Here is a 20,319-nt window from a genome sequence, read left to right as displayed (position 1 = left end):
TGTGCCCTCTCCCTCCATCGGCTCCCCTCCTATTCCCCCTCCCTCATATGTCCGGGTCCTCCCCCCCTCCCTCCATACCCATATGCCTTCGTACTCTATAGTGCAGTGTTTTCCGTGAGTGTTCAGTGTTGTGTGTCCCCTTTTTAAAGTGCTGCGAACAGAAACCAGACTGTTGAAGTGTTTTTTAATTCTGCCTGTCTATTTCCTAAGTGTTTTTAATCAGCGTCACTGACCTCTTTGTTTTTTATGTTTTCTGCACAACTCTTTCGCTATGTACCAGTTTTAGTCACCGTTTCATCACCTCTTTTTATTCGTATGTCTCCTCATTATTATCTTGAAGAGATTTCTACTATAATTTTATCCAATATTCTAAAACATCGTTGTATTTTCCAATCCAGTTGTGCGTTGTGAAGGTTCTTCTAGGACGGGTTTCCAAGCCGTCGCTAGCGAAATCCAGGTGGTGGGGCTGCCTTCTTAAATCCTCCTGACATGCCTGATTTTCTGTCAGTGTGTGCCCTAAGAAGAGAGGGACTCACAGTTTGTGAAGACGGGGCAGGTTCAATGCCTAATACATGAAGTGTAGAAGAAGATCTTAAAATGTGGTTGTTATACACCATGAATGTACTGAGCAGGGCCAGAAGCAAAGGGTTGAAATTACCCTACCTCACCAGAAAAAAAAATCTTCACAACCCAAATTTGCATCAAGGTCGGCCATGCAGACACAATTCAGTATCAGCTTGCAGTTAGGCGGAATACATAATGGATAGCGACTTGTAGCAAGTATACCCAGAAGCAAGGCGGAGTATGTAACGGATATTGCCTGTAACAAGTGTATCCAGGAGTATAGTGGAATGTGTAATCGATATTGACTTGTAAAACGTGTACTCCAAAGCAACGGAGAATATGTAACAGAAATTGACTTGTAGCAAGCATACCCAGAAGTAAGACGGAATATTAAATATATACTGAAACATAGGAAGTGCACACAGGACCAGATGCCGTAGAACTCAAAACTATTTCGCCATTCACAACGAAGGCACGCTCTTGTTTTGGATAATTCTAGTTTTGTATTTTGCCTTTTTTAGAAATTCATGCATCGCGACACAATGAGATAAAAAATGATGAGTAGTTTTATCTTATTCATTAGAAATGGTTATTGAAAGCTCCTACTGTGAAAACAATGGGTTTGTTTGTAAAAAACCTTATTCTGCTGCCAACCACAATTTTATTTTTATTTATCTTTTGCGCGAGGTGTTTCGGGAAATGATTCCTATTTGTTTCCCGCGTGAGCACTCCGTAAATTATGTGTGATGTTTAATATGTGTGAGTTTCCGCATAAGCGAGCAACAAGAAAACCGTACGTAAAGTTGTTTCCAACATTCGCCTTTAGTTCCATATAGAGATCGATTATTAATTACAAAATAACGCGTGTTTACATATTACTTTAAAGGCAACATAACAACACAGCACTTTACACTTCAAAAACAACACGAGTAAATGGCATATTACATGAAAAATGTACTTGAAAATGCGAATCGTATCCCGAAACGGTCACGCAATCGATAAACGGAAAGAGAATCGTCGCTGCCAGCAGAAAAAGTTATTTTATAAATAAACAAGAAGCAATGGTGAAAAAATATTAATGAACAGGTGTCAAAAGAGGACCGGTCAATAGTGGACCAGATCCCAGAGATGAACGCGTTTGGCCGTCTCTAGTCTGTTGAGCACCGCCGTAAAGCGTTGCGCTGACTAAACGATTTCATGACATAACATGCCGCTCCTCGTTGGATTTTCTCTATTTCTATTAGCCCAACCACCAGTTCCCAAAGAGATGAGCAATACTAAAGGATCGGTCGATCAAGTGTTTTGCGCAAGTTTTTAAAATTTTTTCAACGAATCTCTCAGCCAGACAGCTACGTTTTCTACAATGTAGTTACCTGGTCATTACACTTTAAGGTCGTTCGAGATGGTTACTCATAAGGATTTAACTATAGATACTATTTTCAGTCACCAATACTGTAATCTAACAGTAGTAGATTTCGTCACCTATTTATGTGCAATACGTTACACTTGTTTACGATCACGGTCAACTGCTAGTCCCTGCACCAGACGTCGATTCTCTGTGGGTACAGCGCGCTGCAGTCTTGTGACGTTGCACCCCTCTCATAGATAAATGATTCATGGGTATTTTCGAAGCTATCCACGAGATCATTTACATAAATTTTAAACATTACTGGTCCTAAAAATGGCATAAATAATTCATTACCAGCGGTGAAAAAAGAGGTAAATGAAAACGAAATGTGGAACCGACTGAGAATCGAAACCGAACTGACTGAACTGATAGACACTTAACCATTAACTCATATGCGAAAATATACCATCAGTTACTCATTAGTTACAATATTATGCAGCAAATGTCTTTTTAAGATGTGTGTAGGCCTACTACTAAAATCGTAGTATGGAAACTGTTTGGTAGTAAAAACGTCACTTTTTTGGTTCTTGTAACATACAAACTGTGCACTGCAGCTGTGACACGTCTTTGAACAACAGTAGGCACAACGAATTGGTATTGCTTAGACATTACTAATGGCGAATCACAGCACAAATAAAAACAACGAGGAGTCTTCAAAAAGTAAGTTACGCGTTATCTGTCAGGTCAAGTAACTTTTTTTGAATGTTCCACTACACTCCAAAGCGACGCACATAAATGACACTATTTTTCACCATACTCACCAAATCTCTATAAACAGAGATCGAAAAGTTCTACCAATCTTTCTACTGAAACTTCCTGGTGGATTAAAATTGTGTGCCGGACCGAGACTCTTACTCTCGGTACCTTTGCCTTTTGCAGGCAAGTGCTCTACCATCTGAGCTACCCAAGCACGACCCACGACCCGTCTTCACAGCTTTACTTCTGCCAGTACCTCGTCTCCTACCTTCCAAACTTTACAGAAGCTCTCCTGCAAAACTTGCAGAACTAGCACTCCTGAAAGAAAGGATATTCCGGAGACATGACTTAGCCACAGCCTAGGGGATGTTTCCAGAATAAGATTTTCACTCTGCAGCGGAGTGCGTGCTGATATGAAACTTCCTATTCTTCGACAACAGAAAGTTGCTCCTTGGTCATGGAGCTACTCGACAACCGCTGTATGAACGTCCTTATAGTTGAAAAAATCTTTTTCTCCCTCCAAATGTTCTTTCAGTTTGTTGAAAAGATGTTAATTGCATGGGACAGGCTCTGGACTTCCCCGATCAGCATCACGCACGTCTGTGCCGCCCTGGTAATACTGTTAGTACTTTTTCACTGAGGCTGGACGCGATATTGCATTTGGTCCGTACACCGCCAGACTTTCAGGGTGAGTATGCGTACAATTTAGACGTTATGTCCTCAATAATCGTCTGACCCCTATACGTTGACTTTGGAGCACGTTTCCAGTCGCCGCGCAATTTTAGTGTACACTGCGATGCACCTGTTATCCGTATACCAGCACAACTGTATCTGCAGGAGCCCCGGAATATGTACTCACTTCTGACCATGACCATGCGTCACACCTGTTGCGCAATGGTCTTAGCCTGGGACGACGTGTGTTATTTACTTTATGAAGCCATTACGTACATTACTCAGAAAGGCATAATTTGGCAGTTTCCACAACCCGTCCTCGCGGTTAACTTTCACTACGTATCTTCATTACGATTTTTAATAATCAATAAAGGAACAACCTCGAGTGGCTCTTATTGTCCTTAATAAGCAAGCCATATTAACCGCATTCAATAAATTCCATGAATCAAAATTCTGTCAGCAAAAATTGGCGTGAAAATCTAATGCGAAAATTAACACCGTAACTCCGATTTATACCATAATTATTTTATCGGTGTTAAATTGTGTAAAATAAACCAACAAATGGCATTTAGATGTGGCTTAAGACCTATTGTGTTTCCAACAGCAAAACATTATGCCACGGTGCCGGTATTGGGAACGATAAAATCGGTCTACATTAGCGCAGCACACATTATTCCAGCGATAGTAAACGCTAGACAGGTAAAAAAAAATGGCGTACTGAGCGACTCTCTATATCATGCCTAGTAAAAACCAGACTTATGGTTGGTGACAGCCTTATCCTTTTTTATCCAACATGAAGTAATTAGTGCGTCAGATGTCATCATGTTTTCCAGGAAACCTGTCTCACAACACAGCCTGGAGGACTTTCAGAGGGCGCTGGCTCCGTCGTAGCAACGAATGCGCGCCTTACACGAAACTCTTGGCGCTTAAAATACCGCAGGAGCGGCGCGTATGCATATGTAAATGAGGACGACAACAGCGGGAAACAATGGCTGTATGATTGCGCCGAACAAGCCGGCTGGAGACGCCCGCTCCGGGGACAATGCGGCGGCTGTGCCGCAAGAGGGCGGGGAGGGGGCAGCTTTTGTAGCGTCCTCACGACTGCTAACTCCCCGCACACTCCCGCGCTCACAGTTGCCATATTCATGTCATCAGCCCCTCAGTCCCCCACCCCCTCCACCCCCTTGGCTCCGTACAGAGCTTCGTGCCTATCTTATAGGACTTACCACTACCTAACCAAAAGTATCCAGACATTGTTAGTGGGGAGTGTCCACTACTCGCCTTTTTGGTGGCTTGAACTCTGCTGAGACACTTTCAATGAGGCAGGTCCATTCTTCTTCAAGGGCCGAAACCAGAGACGGTAGTGATACTGGACGCTGGAATCCGGAGCGTAGTCTATGTTCTAGTTCGTACCGAAGGTCTTCCACTGGGTTCAGGTCAGTACTTAGGGCAGGTCAGTCCATGTCAGGAACGATACTGTCCACAACTTGGTCGACGTACTCTTATTATCTTGTAGCGAAGAGAAAATTTTAACTATGCTACATACTGGGCACTGTGTTTTCAGCAATCGTCTTCTGTTAAGCGGGGACCCCGCACTATCAAAAATGGCTCTGAGCACTATGGGACTTAACTTCTAAGGTCATCAGTCCCCTAGAACTTAGAACTACTTAAACCTAACTAACCTAAGGACATCACACACATCCATGCCCGAGGCAGGATTCGAACCTGCGACCGTAGCGACCACGCGGTTCCAGGCCGTAGCGCCTTTAACCGCTTGGCCACACCGGCCGGCCCCGCACTATCTTTCCCATTCTTGTCACACCAGCCCTGTAAATATGATAATGTCTGTGTATGTGAATTACTTTATTTTTGTTGTTCTGTAACTGTAATACGAAGAAATGTCCAGTATCCCTGTAAAAGAGACCTACAGATGAATAAAAAAACTGCTACTACCACTGCTACACTACTGGCCATTAAAATTGCTAAAGAGGAAATGCAGATGATAAACGGGTATTCATTGGACAAATATATTGTACTAGAACTGACATGTGATTACAGTTTCACGCAGTTTGGGTGCATAGATCCTGAGAAATCAGAACCCAGAACAACCACCTCTGGCCGTAATAACGACCTTGATACGCCTGGGCATTGAGTCAAACAGAGCTTGGATGGCCTGTACAGGTACAGCTGCCCATGCACTCACAGTTCATCAAGAGTAGTGACTGGCGTATTGTGACGAGCCAGTTGCTCGGCCACCATTGACCAGACGTTTTCAGTTGGTGAGAGATCTGGAGAATGTGCTGGCCAGGGCAGCAGTCGAACATTTTCTGTATCCATAGATGCCCGTAAAGGACCTGCAACATGCGGTCGTGCATTATCCTGCTGAAATGTAGGATTTCGCAGGGATCGAATGAAGGGTAGTCACGGGTCGTAACTCATCTGAAATGTAACGTCCACTGTTCAAAGTGCCGTCAATGCGAACAAGAGGTGACCGAGACGTGCAACCAATGGCACCCCATACCATCACGCCGGGTGATACGCCAGTATGGCGATGACGAATACACGCTGCCAATGTGCGTTCACTGCTATGTCGCCAAACACGGATGCGAATATCATGATGCTGTATACAGAACCTGGATTCATCCGAAAAATTGACGTTTTGCCGTTCGTGCACGTAGGTTCGTCGTTGAGTACACCATCGCAGGCGCTCCTGTCTGTGATGCAGCGTCAAGGGTAACCTCAGCCATGGTCTCCGAGCTGATAGTCCATGCTGCTGCAAATGTCGTCGAACTGTTTGTGCAGATGGTTGTTGTCTTGCAAACGTCCCCATCTGTTGACTCAGGGATCGAGACGTGGCTGCACGATCAGTTACAGCCATGCGGATAAGATGCCTGTCATCTCGACTGCTAGTGATACGATGCCGTTGGGATCCAGCACGGCCTTCCGTATTATCCTCCTGAACCCACGGATCCCATATTGTGCATAACAGTCATTGCATCTCGACCAACGCGAGCAGCAATGTCGCGATACGATAAACCGCAATCGTGATAGGCTACAATCCGACCTTTATCAAAGTCGGAAACGTGATGGTACGCATTTCTCCTCCTTACACGAGGCATCACAAAAACGTTTCACCAGGCAACGCTCGTCAACTGCTGTTTGTGTATGAGAAATCGGTTGGAAACTTTCCTCATGTCAGCACGTTGTAGATGTCGCCACCGGCGCCAACCTTGTGTGAATGCTTTGAAAAGCTAATCATTTGTATATCACAGCATCTTCTTCCTGTCGGTTACATTTCGCGTCTGTAGCACGTCATCTTCGTGGTGTAGCAATTTTAATGACCAGTAGTGTACTTCGTTCTCACTGTAACAATACTACCGACGGTACGCCAATTTTCTAATCCAATGTCAGCTTTTTAACCCCTGCGCCCTTCTGTAAGAACCAATATGGGTTCCGAAAACAACAATCGCGTGGAACCCAGCTTGCTTCTGTTCGTCCACGAGACCCAGAGAGCAGCAGATACGGGGACCCAGGTAAACGCCGTTTTCCTTGACTTCTGGAAGGCATTCGATGCGTATGGAATATCAACTATGTGATTGGATTGAGGTGTGTCTGGCGAACAGAATACTCTGAACGGAGTACCATCTTCGACGTAAAAGTAACCTCGAGCATGTTCCATGGGGAATGTTATAAGACCACTACTTTTCACAATATATGTAAATGACCTAGTAGAGAATGCTTTAAGTTCCTTAAAGCTTTTCGCGGATGGTACTGTCGTATACAGAAAAGTAGCGACGCAAAAAAATGTAGCGAAATGCAAGAAAACCAGCAGTGCCTGCGAGGTACTCGCTTTTGGACAGCACTGGCCATCACAAGACTTCTTGATCTGCAAATCTAAACCCTTACCTATATTCCAAATACACAAGTGGTCAATTTTGAGCATTTACATTTCCTAACTGGCGTTAGGTTTAGAACAATTTAAAATAATAAACCAGTCTAGCTTCCTTTTAAGTACACGTTAAGTGTGAAAATATTACATATATTCGTCGCTAGGTGGCAGCGTAAATGTGAATGGAAGCCAATAAAAACTATAAAATGTAATGAATGTGCAGAGTTCTTTACCTGGCCACGGCGCTGTCAAAGCGGCCCGCCTCCTGTGTGCCAAACAGCCATCTGGACCTGCAGAACAAGAGAAAAATGTTACTTTCAAGGCCTTACTGTGTCAAACGTACGTGGTAAGTAACCGCTCTAGAGCTAAAATGTTCATTTTACTGCACGAACAGCTTCGGCTTTTCTACTGAAGCTATTTTTAGTGGAATCTGAAACTGACATTGTAACTGCAACCAGACGTTTTACATAATCAATAGTGATGGAGCACAACAATCAGTCGTCCTTTCCTTTGAAGCTTCATTAAAGCAAATCTAGCCATTATTTAGATTTGGTTTAACAAAGCATGAAAGGAAAGGGAGACTGATTGCTGTGTTCCATTATTATTGATAGTCATACATTCGTTGATAGTCATAATACCTTGTCCCAGACTCCGGACAGTGGATCTTCCCAGTTGCGGCCCTTAATGTAGCTAGAACGTTCCCCCATTCGCCTCTACAACGTCTGTATATTTTCCCTTCCGCCTGGGATGCACATTCCGCCACCAGGTGACAGTCAGTGTTACGGTGGGCAGTGATTATGCCGAGAAAAGCCGAAAACCCAACCACCATCGGAGAAGGTGATGGGTAGTGTTTATTGGGACTACCAAAGTGTGGTGTTAATACGAGACTGCACCCAAGAATTTAACTTTTCTCCTACTTTTTCGATTTCAACCGAATTTTGAAATAATGTATATCACTTAAAGATATAGCAACATCCCAGATTTGCAGTTCAGACCTTCGCTGGCGTTTGAGTCTGGAATTTCTAATACGATTTTTAATGGTACTTTTGAGAAACAACATTTGGAACAAATGTACCTGTCAGAAATTTCGATAGGAGTTTATCCTAGCGGTTCTCTCTAGAGCCTGAGGATTAGGCAACCCTTTCGACACCACTTCGGTGGGTTTACGTACCTTCAGGTGCCAGACCAAACGCCAGGCTGATTTAAAAAATGGCTCTGAGCACTATGGGACTTAACATTGAGGCCATCAGTCCCCTAGATGGTTCAAATGGCTCTGAGCACTATGGGACTTAACATCTGTGGTCATCAGTCCCCTAGAACTTAGAACTACTTAAACCTAACTAACCTAAGGACATCACACACATCCATGCCCGAGGCAGGATTCGAACCTGCGGCCGTAGCGGTCACGCGGTTCCAGACTGAAGCGCCTTTAACCGCACGGCCACACCGGCCGGCCAGATCTCTCACCAATTGAAAACGTGTGGTCGATGGTGGCCGAGTAAGTGGCTCGTCACAATACGCCAGTCTCTACTCTTGATGAACTGTGGTATCGTGTCGAAGCTGTATGGGGAGCTGTACCTGTACACGCCATCCAAGTTCTGTTTGACTCAATGCCCAGGCGTTATTCTGGGTACTGATTTCTCAGGATCTATGCACCCAATTTGCGTGAAAATGTAATCACATGTCAGTTCTAGTATAATATATTTGTCCAATGAATAGCCGTTATCATTAGCATTTCTTCTTGGTGTAGCAATTTTAATGGCCAGTAGTGTATGTCGTATCGCGGTCAGATAGTTTCTGGCTTTCTGATGCGCCCCTGGTAGGGCAGCGCGGCTGCGCTCAGGGCCGCAGCGGCTGGCGCTGCGCAGTGCGGTGACCCGGCGCGGCGTCCCGTGTGTACGGCGACACGGCCGCGGCTGTCGTGAGAGCGCGTGCTGCAGCCTGCGTACTGCTGCCTGCAGCCCGCTGGCTGCCTCGCCCAGCCGTGGGCGGCGCCAGCCGACCCCGCGACCCGGCCGACGCCCACCTCTGTGCGGCAGGGACCAGCTAGCCGAGACACGAAGCAGCCCGGCCGCCTGCTCCTGCCGGCTCCTCCGCTATCACACCGTCCCTCCGCTGTAGGGTCAAAACTGTGCACTGAGGTGACAGAAGTCACGCGATAACGATATGCACGTATACAGATGGCGGTAAAATGTAAATGTCGTGTGACGAGGGCCTCCCGTTGGGTTGACCGTTCGCCGGGTGCAAGTCTTTCTATTTGACGCCACTTCGGCGACTTTCGCGCCGATGGGGATGAAATGATGATGATTAGGACAACACAAAACCCAGTCCCTGAGCGGAGAAAATCTCCGACCCAGACGGCAATCGAACCTGGGCGCTTAGGGTTCACATTCTATAGCACTGACCACTTTTTTTTTACTTTTTTATTTTTTTCGGGAATCAGAGTTAAGAAGGAACGACGGTAGCCACTTTTTTACCTATCTTATATATACCGGGTGATCAAAAAGTCAGTATAAATTTGAAAAGTTAATAAACCACGGAATAATGTAGATAGAGAGGTAAAAATTGACACACATGCTTGGAATTACATGGGGTTTTATTAGAACAAAAAAAAATTGCTAGACACGTGAACGATCTCTTGCGCGCTTCGTTTGGTGATGATCGTGTGCTCAGCCGCCACTTTCGTCATGCTTGGACTCCCAGGTCCCCAGACCTCAGTCCGTGCGATTATTGGCTTTGGGGTTACCTGAAGTCGCAAGTGTATCGTGATCGACCGACATCTCTAGGGATGCTGAAGGACAACATCCGACGCCAATGCCTCACCATAACTCCGGACATGCTTTACAGTGCTGTTCACAACATTATTCCTCGACTACAGCTATTGTTGAGGAATTATGGTGGACATATTGAGCATTTCCTGTAAAGAACATTATCTTTGCTTTGTCTTACTTTGTTATGCTAATTATTGCTATTGTGATCAGATGAAGCGCCATCTGTCGGAAATTTTTTGAACGTTGTTAGTTTTTTGGTTCTAACAAAACCCCGTGTCATTCCAAGCATGTGTGTCAGTTTGTACCTCTCTATCTACATTATTCAGTGATTTATTCAGTTTTCAAATTTATACTGACTTTTTATCACCCGTTATTACAGAGAATAATTGTTTTACAAGGTCAGACTTACAACCTTTGCTTACATACATTTTGTACACTACCTCATAAATAATGTCTACAACGTACAAATGTTGACAAATAGAGACTAATTAGAAAATTAATGAAGTAAGGAAATTAATAAAATTAAAAATGTCCAAATGAAAAAGACATGAAGACGTCGCTGATAGTACAAATACAAAAGAAACATGCTCCTCTAGCAATGAAATAAAATTCATGTCAGGGGTGACACCTGATCACCACCCGACGTTCGATAGAGCAATAGAGCCAACTATCGACCCTTTCTCCTGACGTTGGCCTAAGACTGGGTTGACTTCTCGAAGATAACTAAGGTTCCGTTAACTGTGATCGATGTCCGTCTCGGCTTACCTCGTCTATCATCTTTCACCCGTCACACCCCATCTGGCCGGCGGGTCGGTGAATGTCCGCCGCAGGTAATTAGCGAAGTCTTTCCTTTATTTCTTATGCTGTTGCAGCTTCGCGTGTCCATCTAGGAGAAAAAGGCAAAAATCCATTTTGTCCTTTTCCGGTTCGTTGTAGACGTAGCCCACAATCATTCTCCGTACCCATGTCACTGCATTGGTTTTATGGACCGGAAAATAAGATTCTTGGGGGAAAAAAGTGTGTTCGATTAAATTGTGTGAGTGGCGGAGCGTAACAAGAACGCCAATAACTACGTTATGCTGAAAGAGCAGTAATGTAGACGCATCAGTTACAAACTGAGAACACGACATCCAGTCCCTGTGCGGAGAAAATCTCCGACCCAGCAGGGAATTGAACCTGGGCCCTTAGGATTGACATTCTGTCGTGCTGATCACTTTTTTCCTCATTTTGTTCGGTATTGTTCGTTGTATTTGGTCGGGGCGGACGTCACAAGACATCTGTTCAAGTTGATCGTTGAGTCCTTGACTCAGTCTTTTTTTTTTTTTTTTTTTTTTTTTTTTTTTAACAGAGACCACACGGCACTCTGAACACGCTGAGCTACCGTGCCGGCACTCAGGTACCGGTGGCGAACAGATGGCGGTAGTATCCCGTACACTGTATACAGAAGAGCAGTGCATTGGCGAAGATGTCATTTCCGTTCAGATGATTCATATGAAAAATTCCCGGCGTGATTATGGTCGGACGAGGAGATTTAACGGACTCTGAACGCGGAATGGTAGTTGGGGTTAGACGCATCGGGCATTCCATTTCGGAAATCTTTAGGGAATTCAATATTCCGAGCTCCACAGCGTCAAGATTTTGCCGAGAATACGAAATTTCAGGCATTATCTCTCAGCACGGAGAACTCAGTGGCCGACGGCCGTCAGATAACGACAGAAAGCAGCGGAGGTTGTACAGACCTGTCAGCGCTATCAGGTAAGCACCACTGCGTGAAATAACCGCGGAATTCAAAGTGGGACCTACGACGAACGTATCCGTGTGGACAGAGACGGCGAAATGTAGCTTCAATGGGCAGACGGCCGACGCGAGTGCGTTCGGCAGCAGCACGACATCACCTGCAGCACCTCTCCTGGTCTCTTGACCATAACGGTTGGATCCTAGAGGACTGAACAGCGCCATGTCAGACCAGTCCACATTTCTTTTGGTAAGAGCCGATGGTAGCCAATTGAACCCATAACTGACTGGAAATACACTCACGCTAATAAATTAAGAATAATTGCAGAATGTGGTGCCACACAACGTGGCACTACACAAAACTGGCGGTAATAGTATAGGCACATAGGGAACATCACGACACAGATCTGTAACTCCACGGTATTGGTGATAAGTGGAGAAAACCGTCCCGAAACACATGTGCTACAAAACGCCACTCTTTCCTGCGCGTGTATCCCGACATCAATATGAGATATGATCACCATGCACACGTAAACAGGCCGCACAACGCGTTGGCATACTCTGGGTCAGATGGTTGAGCAGCTGCTGGGGTACAGCCTCCCATTCTTGCACCAGTGCCTGTCGGAGCTTCTAAAGTGTCGTATGGGTTTGAAGACGTGCAGCGATACGTCGACCGAGAGCATCCCAGACGTGCTCGATTGGGTTTAGGTCTGGAGAACAGCAAGCCACTCCATTCGCCTGATACCTTCTGTTTCAAGGTACTCCTCCATGATGGCAGCTCGGTGGGGCCGTGCGTTGTCGTCAATCAGGAGGAAGGTGGGACCCACTGCACCCCTGAAAAGGCGGACACACTGCTGCAAAATGACGTCCCGATACACCTGACCTGTTACAGTTCCTCTGTCAAAGACATGCAGGGGTGTACGTGCACCAATCATAATCCCACCCCACACCATCAAACAACGACCTCCATACAGGTCCGTTTCAAGGACATTAAGGGGTTGGTATCTGGTTCCTGATTCACGGCAGATGAAAACCCAGCGAGAACCACTGTTCAGACTATACCTGGACTCGTCCGTGAACATAACCTGGGACCACTGTTCCAATGACCATGTACTGCGTTCTTGACACCAGGCTTTAGGGGCTCTCCTGTGACCAGAGGTCAGTGGAATGCACCTTGAAGGTCTCCGGGCGAATAAACCATGTCTGTTCAGTCGTCTGTAAACTGTGTGTCTGGAGACAACTGTTCCAGTAGCTGCGGTAAGGTCCCGATCAAGGCTAACTGCAGTACTCCGTGGCCGTCTGCGGGCACTGATATTGAGATATCGATCTTCGTGTGGTGTTGTACATTGTGGACGTCCCGTACTGTAGCGCCTGGACACGTTTCCTGTCTACTGGAATCGTTGCCATGATCTTGAGATCACACTTTGTGATACATGGAGGGCCCGACCTACGACCTGCTGTGCTTGTCCAGCCTCCAGTCGCCCTAATATTCTACCCGTCATACCGTCATCAGTATGTGTTCTTTGAGCCATTTTCAACACACAGTCACCCTCAGCAGGTCTGAAAACGTCTGCACACTTACTCGCTGCACCGTACTCTGACATGCACCAACACACCTTTGCATACGTGGACTGCTGTCAGCGCCACGATGCGACGACCGCAAGTCAAATGCACCACATGGTCATACCCCGAGGCGATTTAAACCCGCAAACCGCCCACCAGAGCATTGTTTCACCATGTATCAGCATTATCCTTAATTTATGAGCATGAGTGTAGTTATGTCGGCTACGTGGAGACCTTTTGTCGCCATTCATGGACTTCAGGTTCCCAAACAACTATGGAAATTTTTTGGATGGCAATACGCCATGTCACAGGGTACAATTTTTCGTGATTTCAAGAATACTCCGGGCGATTCGAGGGTGATTTGGCCACCCAGATCTCTCGGCATGAATCCCATCGAACATTCATGGGACATAATTGAGAGATCAGTTCCTACACAAAGTCATGCACCGGCAACACTTTCGCAGTTGTGGACGGTTATAGAAGCATCATGGTTCAATATCTCTGCACAGGGCTTCCAGCTACTCATTGAGTCTATGCCACGTCGAGTTTCTGCACTACGCCGAGCAATATTAGGAGCTATCCCATGACTTGTCACCTCAGTGTACATCCGCTACACTAGTGCCAATCTTCGTGGGATGATTAGGGGAAGGTCGGGTAGTATCGCCAGTGGAAGTAACCAAGCGCATATTTACACGTTCGTTAAAGAGAACCGAAAATGTGCCGCATGGTTAGGCACAAACGTGCGTTGCGCTATCAGCCTTCTGTGCAACGGGTGAGTGACTATAGCAACGAAGTGGCACCTACGTCTACGTCCTTTTTGCCTTACGCAGGAAGCGTTTCCAACAGGATTGGCCTATTTTGCGGAAATGTGATGTGAAATGTGTTTTTCGACCACCTAAGATTAAGAACCTGTTGGCTTCCGTAAAAGATGATCTTGGTTTGCTTAAGTTTGGTGTCTATCGTATTCCTTGCAGTTGTGGCATGTCATATATTGGTCAGACAATCAGGACTGTGGAAGACCGGTGTATTGAACATAAACGTCACACACGCTTACAACAGCCGAGCAAATCCGCCATTGCAGAACATTGCCTTGACACCGGTCATCCTATGGAATACAACAACACGGAGATTCTGGCTTGCAATTCCAGCTATTGGGATAGTGTTATTAAGGAAGCTGTTGAAATCAAATATCAAGCAACCTTATAAACAGAGATGGTGGATTTTGTTTAAATGCTGCTTGGAATCCTGCTCTGTCTCTCATCAAAAAACAGAGGGTCAGAATTAGTGCTACCTCACCTGTTGATTAATAGTCACTATCGATATTTCTGATGTTGGTTATCTTCGGTTGTGTGTTGACTCTGCGGTTACTTGTTCTGTGTGTGGTATCTTCCTTGTTTCTCCTCTGTAAACCGAGGTATTGAATTCCCTCGCACATTGCTTCCTCCTTGCGGTTGTGCCTTGAGAATGGCAGGGTGTGCTCCTGTCGAAATATCGGCGGTGGTCGACGACGTAACCCGGCAGCAAACCCGTAAGTTATTTGAACATTCAATTCGCCGGGAAAAGTTAAGGTCTCACAAGGGATGTTTATACTATGGCTTACTACAGGCCATATTTCGAAACTGTGGGTCCTACAGAAATAAAATTTTGATAACGATTATAACCTGAAATCGGTAAGTTTTTGTTAATCATGTACCGACGGAACGAATCGATTATCCTAATTACAACATAGCGGACCGTGCAGACCACATGTGTCTGGAGACACGCTGCATCTCTGTACACAGTTACCTGAGTTCTACATCCATGCAGTATAGAGATCACTGAACAGTGTTCACTATGAGCAGAGACCGAACTGGCGCCAACGATGAAACATCATTCTCAGGGTCTTTGTTTCCATACGCTGTACACTGATGAACCAAAACATTGCGAACGCCATCTGGTGACGTTGCTCGCATGTGACGCGGCAGTTAAAATATGTACACTAAGGTGACAAAAGTCGTGGGATAACAATATGCACACACAGGGATGTCGGTATTATCACGTAAAAAAGGCATAAAAGGGCAGTGCATTGGCGGCGCTGTTATTTGTACACATGTGAAAAGATGCCCAATACGATTACGACCGCACGACGGGAGTTGACAGATTTTGACCGCAGGATGGTAGTTACAGCTAGACTCGTGGGACATTGCATTTCGGAAATCGTTAGGGAATTCAATAGTCCGAGGTCTAAAGTGTCACAAGTGTGCCAAAATACTAAATTTCAGGCATTACCTCTCACCAAGGAAAAGGCAGTGACCGACAGCCTTCACTTGAAGACCGAGCCACAGAAACCAATGTGGGACGTACGACGAGCGTATCCTTTAGGACAGAGAGGCGAAATATAGCGTTAATGGGCTATGGCAGCAGACGACCGGCACTAGGGCCTTTGCTAACAGCACAACTTTGAGTACAGCGCCTCTCCTGGGCTCGTGACCATTATAGGTCGGGTCCTACACGATTGGAAAACCTTGGTTTGGTGAGATGAGTCCCGATTTCAGTTGGTACGAGCCTATAATAGGGTTCGAGTAGTAAGTAAGCTGTTTATTTTAAAAGTAACCAGCATAAGTTTTAATACATGTATCCCAGAGTGAAACAAGCCATCACATGGAGGGCCCGTATGTTACAAAGAATGTACCGGCTAAGCTTCAGAAGTTTCGCTGGGAGGCCTTTCATGTGCACCGTACAGTCTCGTTTCATCCACCACATAGTTCCGATTTCCATATTTTTGGTGCTCTGAAAAAAGACATTCGTAGCCGTCTGTTTGCTTCGGACGAAGAGGTGTACGACTGAGTACAATCATGGTTCCGCAGGCAACCGAAAACATTTTTCCGTGAAGGCACTGACCGGTTTTTCTCACAGTGTGACACATGTATCAACAGTTGTGTTGATTACTTTTGTAATAATAAACAATAAAAAATAATTTTTCCATCTGTTTCGTTTTCATTTGACTTCTCCTTACATGTACTAAAGATTGATAGGCCGTCCGTTGTGGCGCTTCAGTCGGGAACCGCGCTGCTGCTACGGTGGCAGGTTCGAATCCTGCCTCAGGCATGGATGTGTGTGATGTCCTTAGGTTAGATAGGTCTAAGTAGTTCTACGTCTAGGGGACTGATGACCTCAAATGTTAAGTCCCATAGTGCTTAGGACCAGTTTTGAAAGCTTTATAGTAATCAAAGAAACTGATTTATTTAGAACTCTGGATCGCAAAACAATTTTGATAATTTTTTCTTCATCCTCACAAAGTACGCAGTATGTTCATTTTGGTCAACAGCATAAATTTACTCGCTATCGAAGTCCAGATCACAACCCATTTTCTGCGGCTTCACTTAACCCGAAGCCATAGATCGAATCTTGCTGAAAGAAGAAATTTTGATCATAGGTATTCGTCCAGTGGCGTAAGGGGAAGTAGTTATATCGCATTGTACAGCAGAATTCTTCGTTGTATTCCTCATCCTCCAAACTGTACATGGAGTGAAGGCATGTGGCCCCTACTGGTAGCAATTTTCCCAACTGATGCGTATCTTTGAAAAAGTAGGCTATGTTTCGATTCTTGCATTCTCCTTCTTATTGATGTTTGTTGCTCTTGCCTCTTAATCTAATTTACTGAATATGAAATCTTTGTACTTGTTTAGCAGGCCTTTACACTTTGATAATCAATGTTGCCAAAACGGCATCCAAGTAACTGTTACCAGTTTCAACACGGACATCCTCAAACAGGTCAGGTCTGTTTGTTGCCGCTAGATATGATACATTTCCATCATGACTAGCTTCCGAAAAATTTGGTATAGGTAATTTTCAGAGAACGCACTGGTATTTATTAGCGGAATATTTTCTCTTGCACACCAGTTAACAGATCAAACTACCCCTATCGACTGTTAGATCGTTAAAGTCTCATCCAATGATGGAATATTGGTTGGGAAATTTACATACCACCGACCCGAGGTTTTCCTTGAAGTTTTTGTTTAAGTCAAGAGGTCTGAGCCGTGGCGGACTGGCGCCAGCACAGGGTACGCTGTTACATCGTTGCGATCGATTTTGGAGGGTATATGAGATCTTTGCATATCGTGTGGCTTTCTTCCGGGTTGGCGGGCTTCAAGAGTCGGCCGTTAGCTTTCAAAAGAAAAACATAGAGAGACGTCGGACGTCTCCGGAGGAAGGAGCTTCGACCGGGTGTGCCGTATCAGCGTGATATACCGCGCAGATGTATTGGTCGGCAAGTCTGTGTTTAGGGGCAGCTCGGAGATCCAAGTTTCGTGATTTCCATCAAGGGAAAGGTCCCTGAAGGAATGTGGTTAAGCTGTTTGAGCCGCTGAGTTGTGCTGTGTGTAAACATCAAGTAAGTTGGCCGATAGTGTATGTGACTGAGCGACGCGTTGAGAGGCGTTTCACTCGCTAGATGATTGTGGAACTTACACAGCCGTTATCTGAAAAGTATGTGGATGAGCTCCGTCTGAGCTGGTTAAATGTTGGCTTCGCAGTGAAGTCTTAGTTATAGCTGTGTTAAGTGATTGAAAACTGCACCTAAGTGATATTATTATTATTATTATTATTATTATTATTATTATTATTATTATTGGTGAACCGTCCTTAAGTGGTTTTAATTTAAAGGTCAGTTGTTGCTGTGAACGGAACATTTTGTAGACTGATGCAAGTATGTCTGATGCAAGGATTCTGTCCTGTATTTTGTGTGTTGCAATTGTCCTGTGTTTGTCAAAAGCTGCTGTAAGCGCGAACGTGGGGAGTGAGGTGTAACCTGCAGCCTAGGTCCTGCTGTGTTTACGTAACCCTGCCACGGCCGGATTGCTTTGGGCGAAAACCCCAAACAAAAGGAATAGTATATATCTTTTCCTTCCGCCAAGGCGGGTAAAACGCGTGTTGTAATTTGTGATTTTCTGATGTTTAAACAAATAGACCTGCAACTAAGTGTAATCTGGGTTTTTTTCATGGCTATCTTTCTTGCTTCTGTTACATATCTATGTTCTAGTGAATAGTGGTTTACCATGTGAGATTTAAGTGTGGTTTGGGCCATGTAGTATTTAAATGCAATTAAGTGGCTGGTCCACTCTGATAGGGACTGTAATGTTAGTTGTAAGCTTTTGTTAAGCGTGGCAAAGCCACGGCACTGTGTTTGCTACTTGTTTCTGAACTGTTTTTACATGCATTTTATGGTTAAACTTGTTTTGTTTCAATAAGACCTTATACGAAGTAATTGCTGCTTGTAGCGAAGATTGTGGGGGAATGATCTGCAGGAACCTTACTTTAATAAATTAAGTATGTGTAAATCAAAGTACGACTATCAACCATGATTCGTCATCCCGTTTCCCGTCCTGATAAGTTGTGGTATGGATTGTGCGAGGTCGTATTAAAGGGGCCACGAACCAATGTCAGTTGATGGTCGGTAGAAAGATCCAATTATAAGTTTATGAGCACAACGTCTAGCCCAAACACTCTCGAAGTGAGCTTCTATTTCTATCTAAGCGGATATGAGTTTCTAGTCACCGGCGACATATGCACCATTCTATTTGCTATTAGCCTGTCTAAAAAAATCTTACCCGCCTCCTACCAAACAACGTACCGCCTCTTAGCCCTTACCAACTCTCATTCCACAACAACTTTCCTATCACTTATTCTACATTCTCATCTGTATCCAAACAGCTCACATAAAAAGTATTACCAGAAGCCCTCAGCACCATCACCCTCGGAGGTTTCAAGATCACACATATCGCCATCGTCTCATCAAATTTCAGATAATCGTTTTTATTTATGTTGATGTATTATTAATTGTTTTATTCAAAGGCTGAAGAGTGGCCACTGACGGACCTCCCGCTACTGGGGAATGTAAATAAAAAAAAAAAAACAAAAAAAAACCTGATCGAAGACACAAAAGGAAGCCACCAGACATCAACGAACAAAGCACGCTCCATGCTGTTGGCACGCTGTGTGGTAGCGTCGTAATGCACGCTAATGCACGACACGTGCAACGTCTGTCATGCAAATGAAGTCTGATGATGAGTGATGCCACTCGAAACGCGTCGTGTGGAATAAATGTCTATACGAACTACGTGGTGGCAGTACCATTCACAGCTTTATAATCCCGTGTCGCAATAAGTGTCGAACCTCGGTCAATAAGGCGTTCAGTAACGCAATGCGGATGAGAAGGAGAGGTGCAGTGACGTTCGATAAAAGAACAAACCAAATGCAGCAAGAATTGTAATATGCAGCAGAATTTTTTCAATGGTTATGCCGCATAATGAGTATATGAAGTATAAAGAACAAACCAATTCAGGTTTAGAGGCCACTAATGGATTATATTGTTTTGAAGGTGTATAGTAAAAGGATCATATCTTAAACAAAGTGGATCCTGTGGATTGTGGATTGTGGAAGGAAGGCAAATACGTATTTTTATTTATTTTTTCTTTTATTTACATCCAACTAGCTTCTCACGCGCGGCTTCTTTTAAAACATGCTGACAAAATAATTAGCTCGCTACAGTGCTTATTCTCATGACATAGTTAACGCACTGAGCAGCACAAATAAGAAGTGAATCGTGCATCGTTCTTTTAAATTATTCCGAGTCAACTAAACACAGGAAAGAAATAACAGCGTTTCCGAACATTTTTATACGTCAGACCTCCTCATTCCCATCTCTCCCCATAGAAGCAGTAGGGATATCTTACTCCTAGAGTATTTTTACACAAATAATGAGTAAGTGTATACCTAATGTGGATGAAATTTCTCGGAAATAGCAAGCGATATTTCTGCCAAAGCCGGCCGCGGTGGTCTCGCGGTTCTAGGCGCGCAGTCCGGAACCGTGCGACTGCTACGGTCGCAGGTTCGAATCCTGCCTCGGGCATGGATGTGTGTGATGTCCTTAGGTTAGTTAGGTTTAAGTAGTTCTAAGTTCTAGGGGACTGATGACCACAGCAGTTGAGTCCCATAGTGCTCAGAGCCATTTGAACCATTTTTGTGCCAAATTTTATAGAATT

General features: G+C 44.8%; 1 protein-coding gene across 1 annotated transcript in view; it reads right to left on the bottom strand.

Annotated features, from left to right (window-relative positions):
* Positions 1-19,054, bottom strand: part of LOC126263401 (uncharacterized) — a 191,459-nt gene extending 172,405 nt beyond the window's left edge. The window contains exons 1-2 of the mRNA XM_049960495.1: positions 19,008-19,054; positions 7,463-7,519 (exon numbers count right to left, since the gene is read on the bottom strand). Of these exons, the coding sequence (XP_049816452.1) occupies positions 7,463-7,519; positions 19,008-19,054 (104 nt within the window). The remainder of the gene's footprint in view (positions 1-7,462; positions 7,520-19,007) is intronic.
* Positions 19,055-20,319: the final 1,265 nt, after the last annotated feature.

This window comes from Schistocerca nitens, chromosome 6, assembly GCF_023898315.1.
Source record: "Schistocerca nitens isolate TAMUIC-IGC-003100 chromosome 6, iqSchNite1.1, whole genome shotgun sequence".
Taxonomy (NCBI): Eukaryota; Metazoa; Arthropoda; class Insecta; order Orthoptera; family Acrididae; genus Schistocerca; species Schistocerca nitens.
Note: the sequence above shows the minus strand (reverse complement) of the source record. Positions and strands in the feature narration are given on the sequence as shown.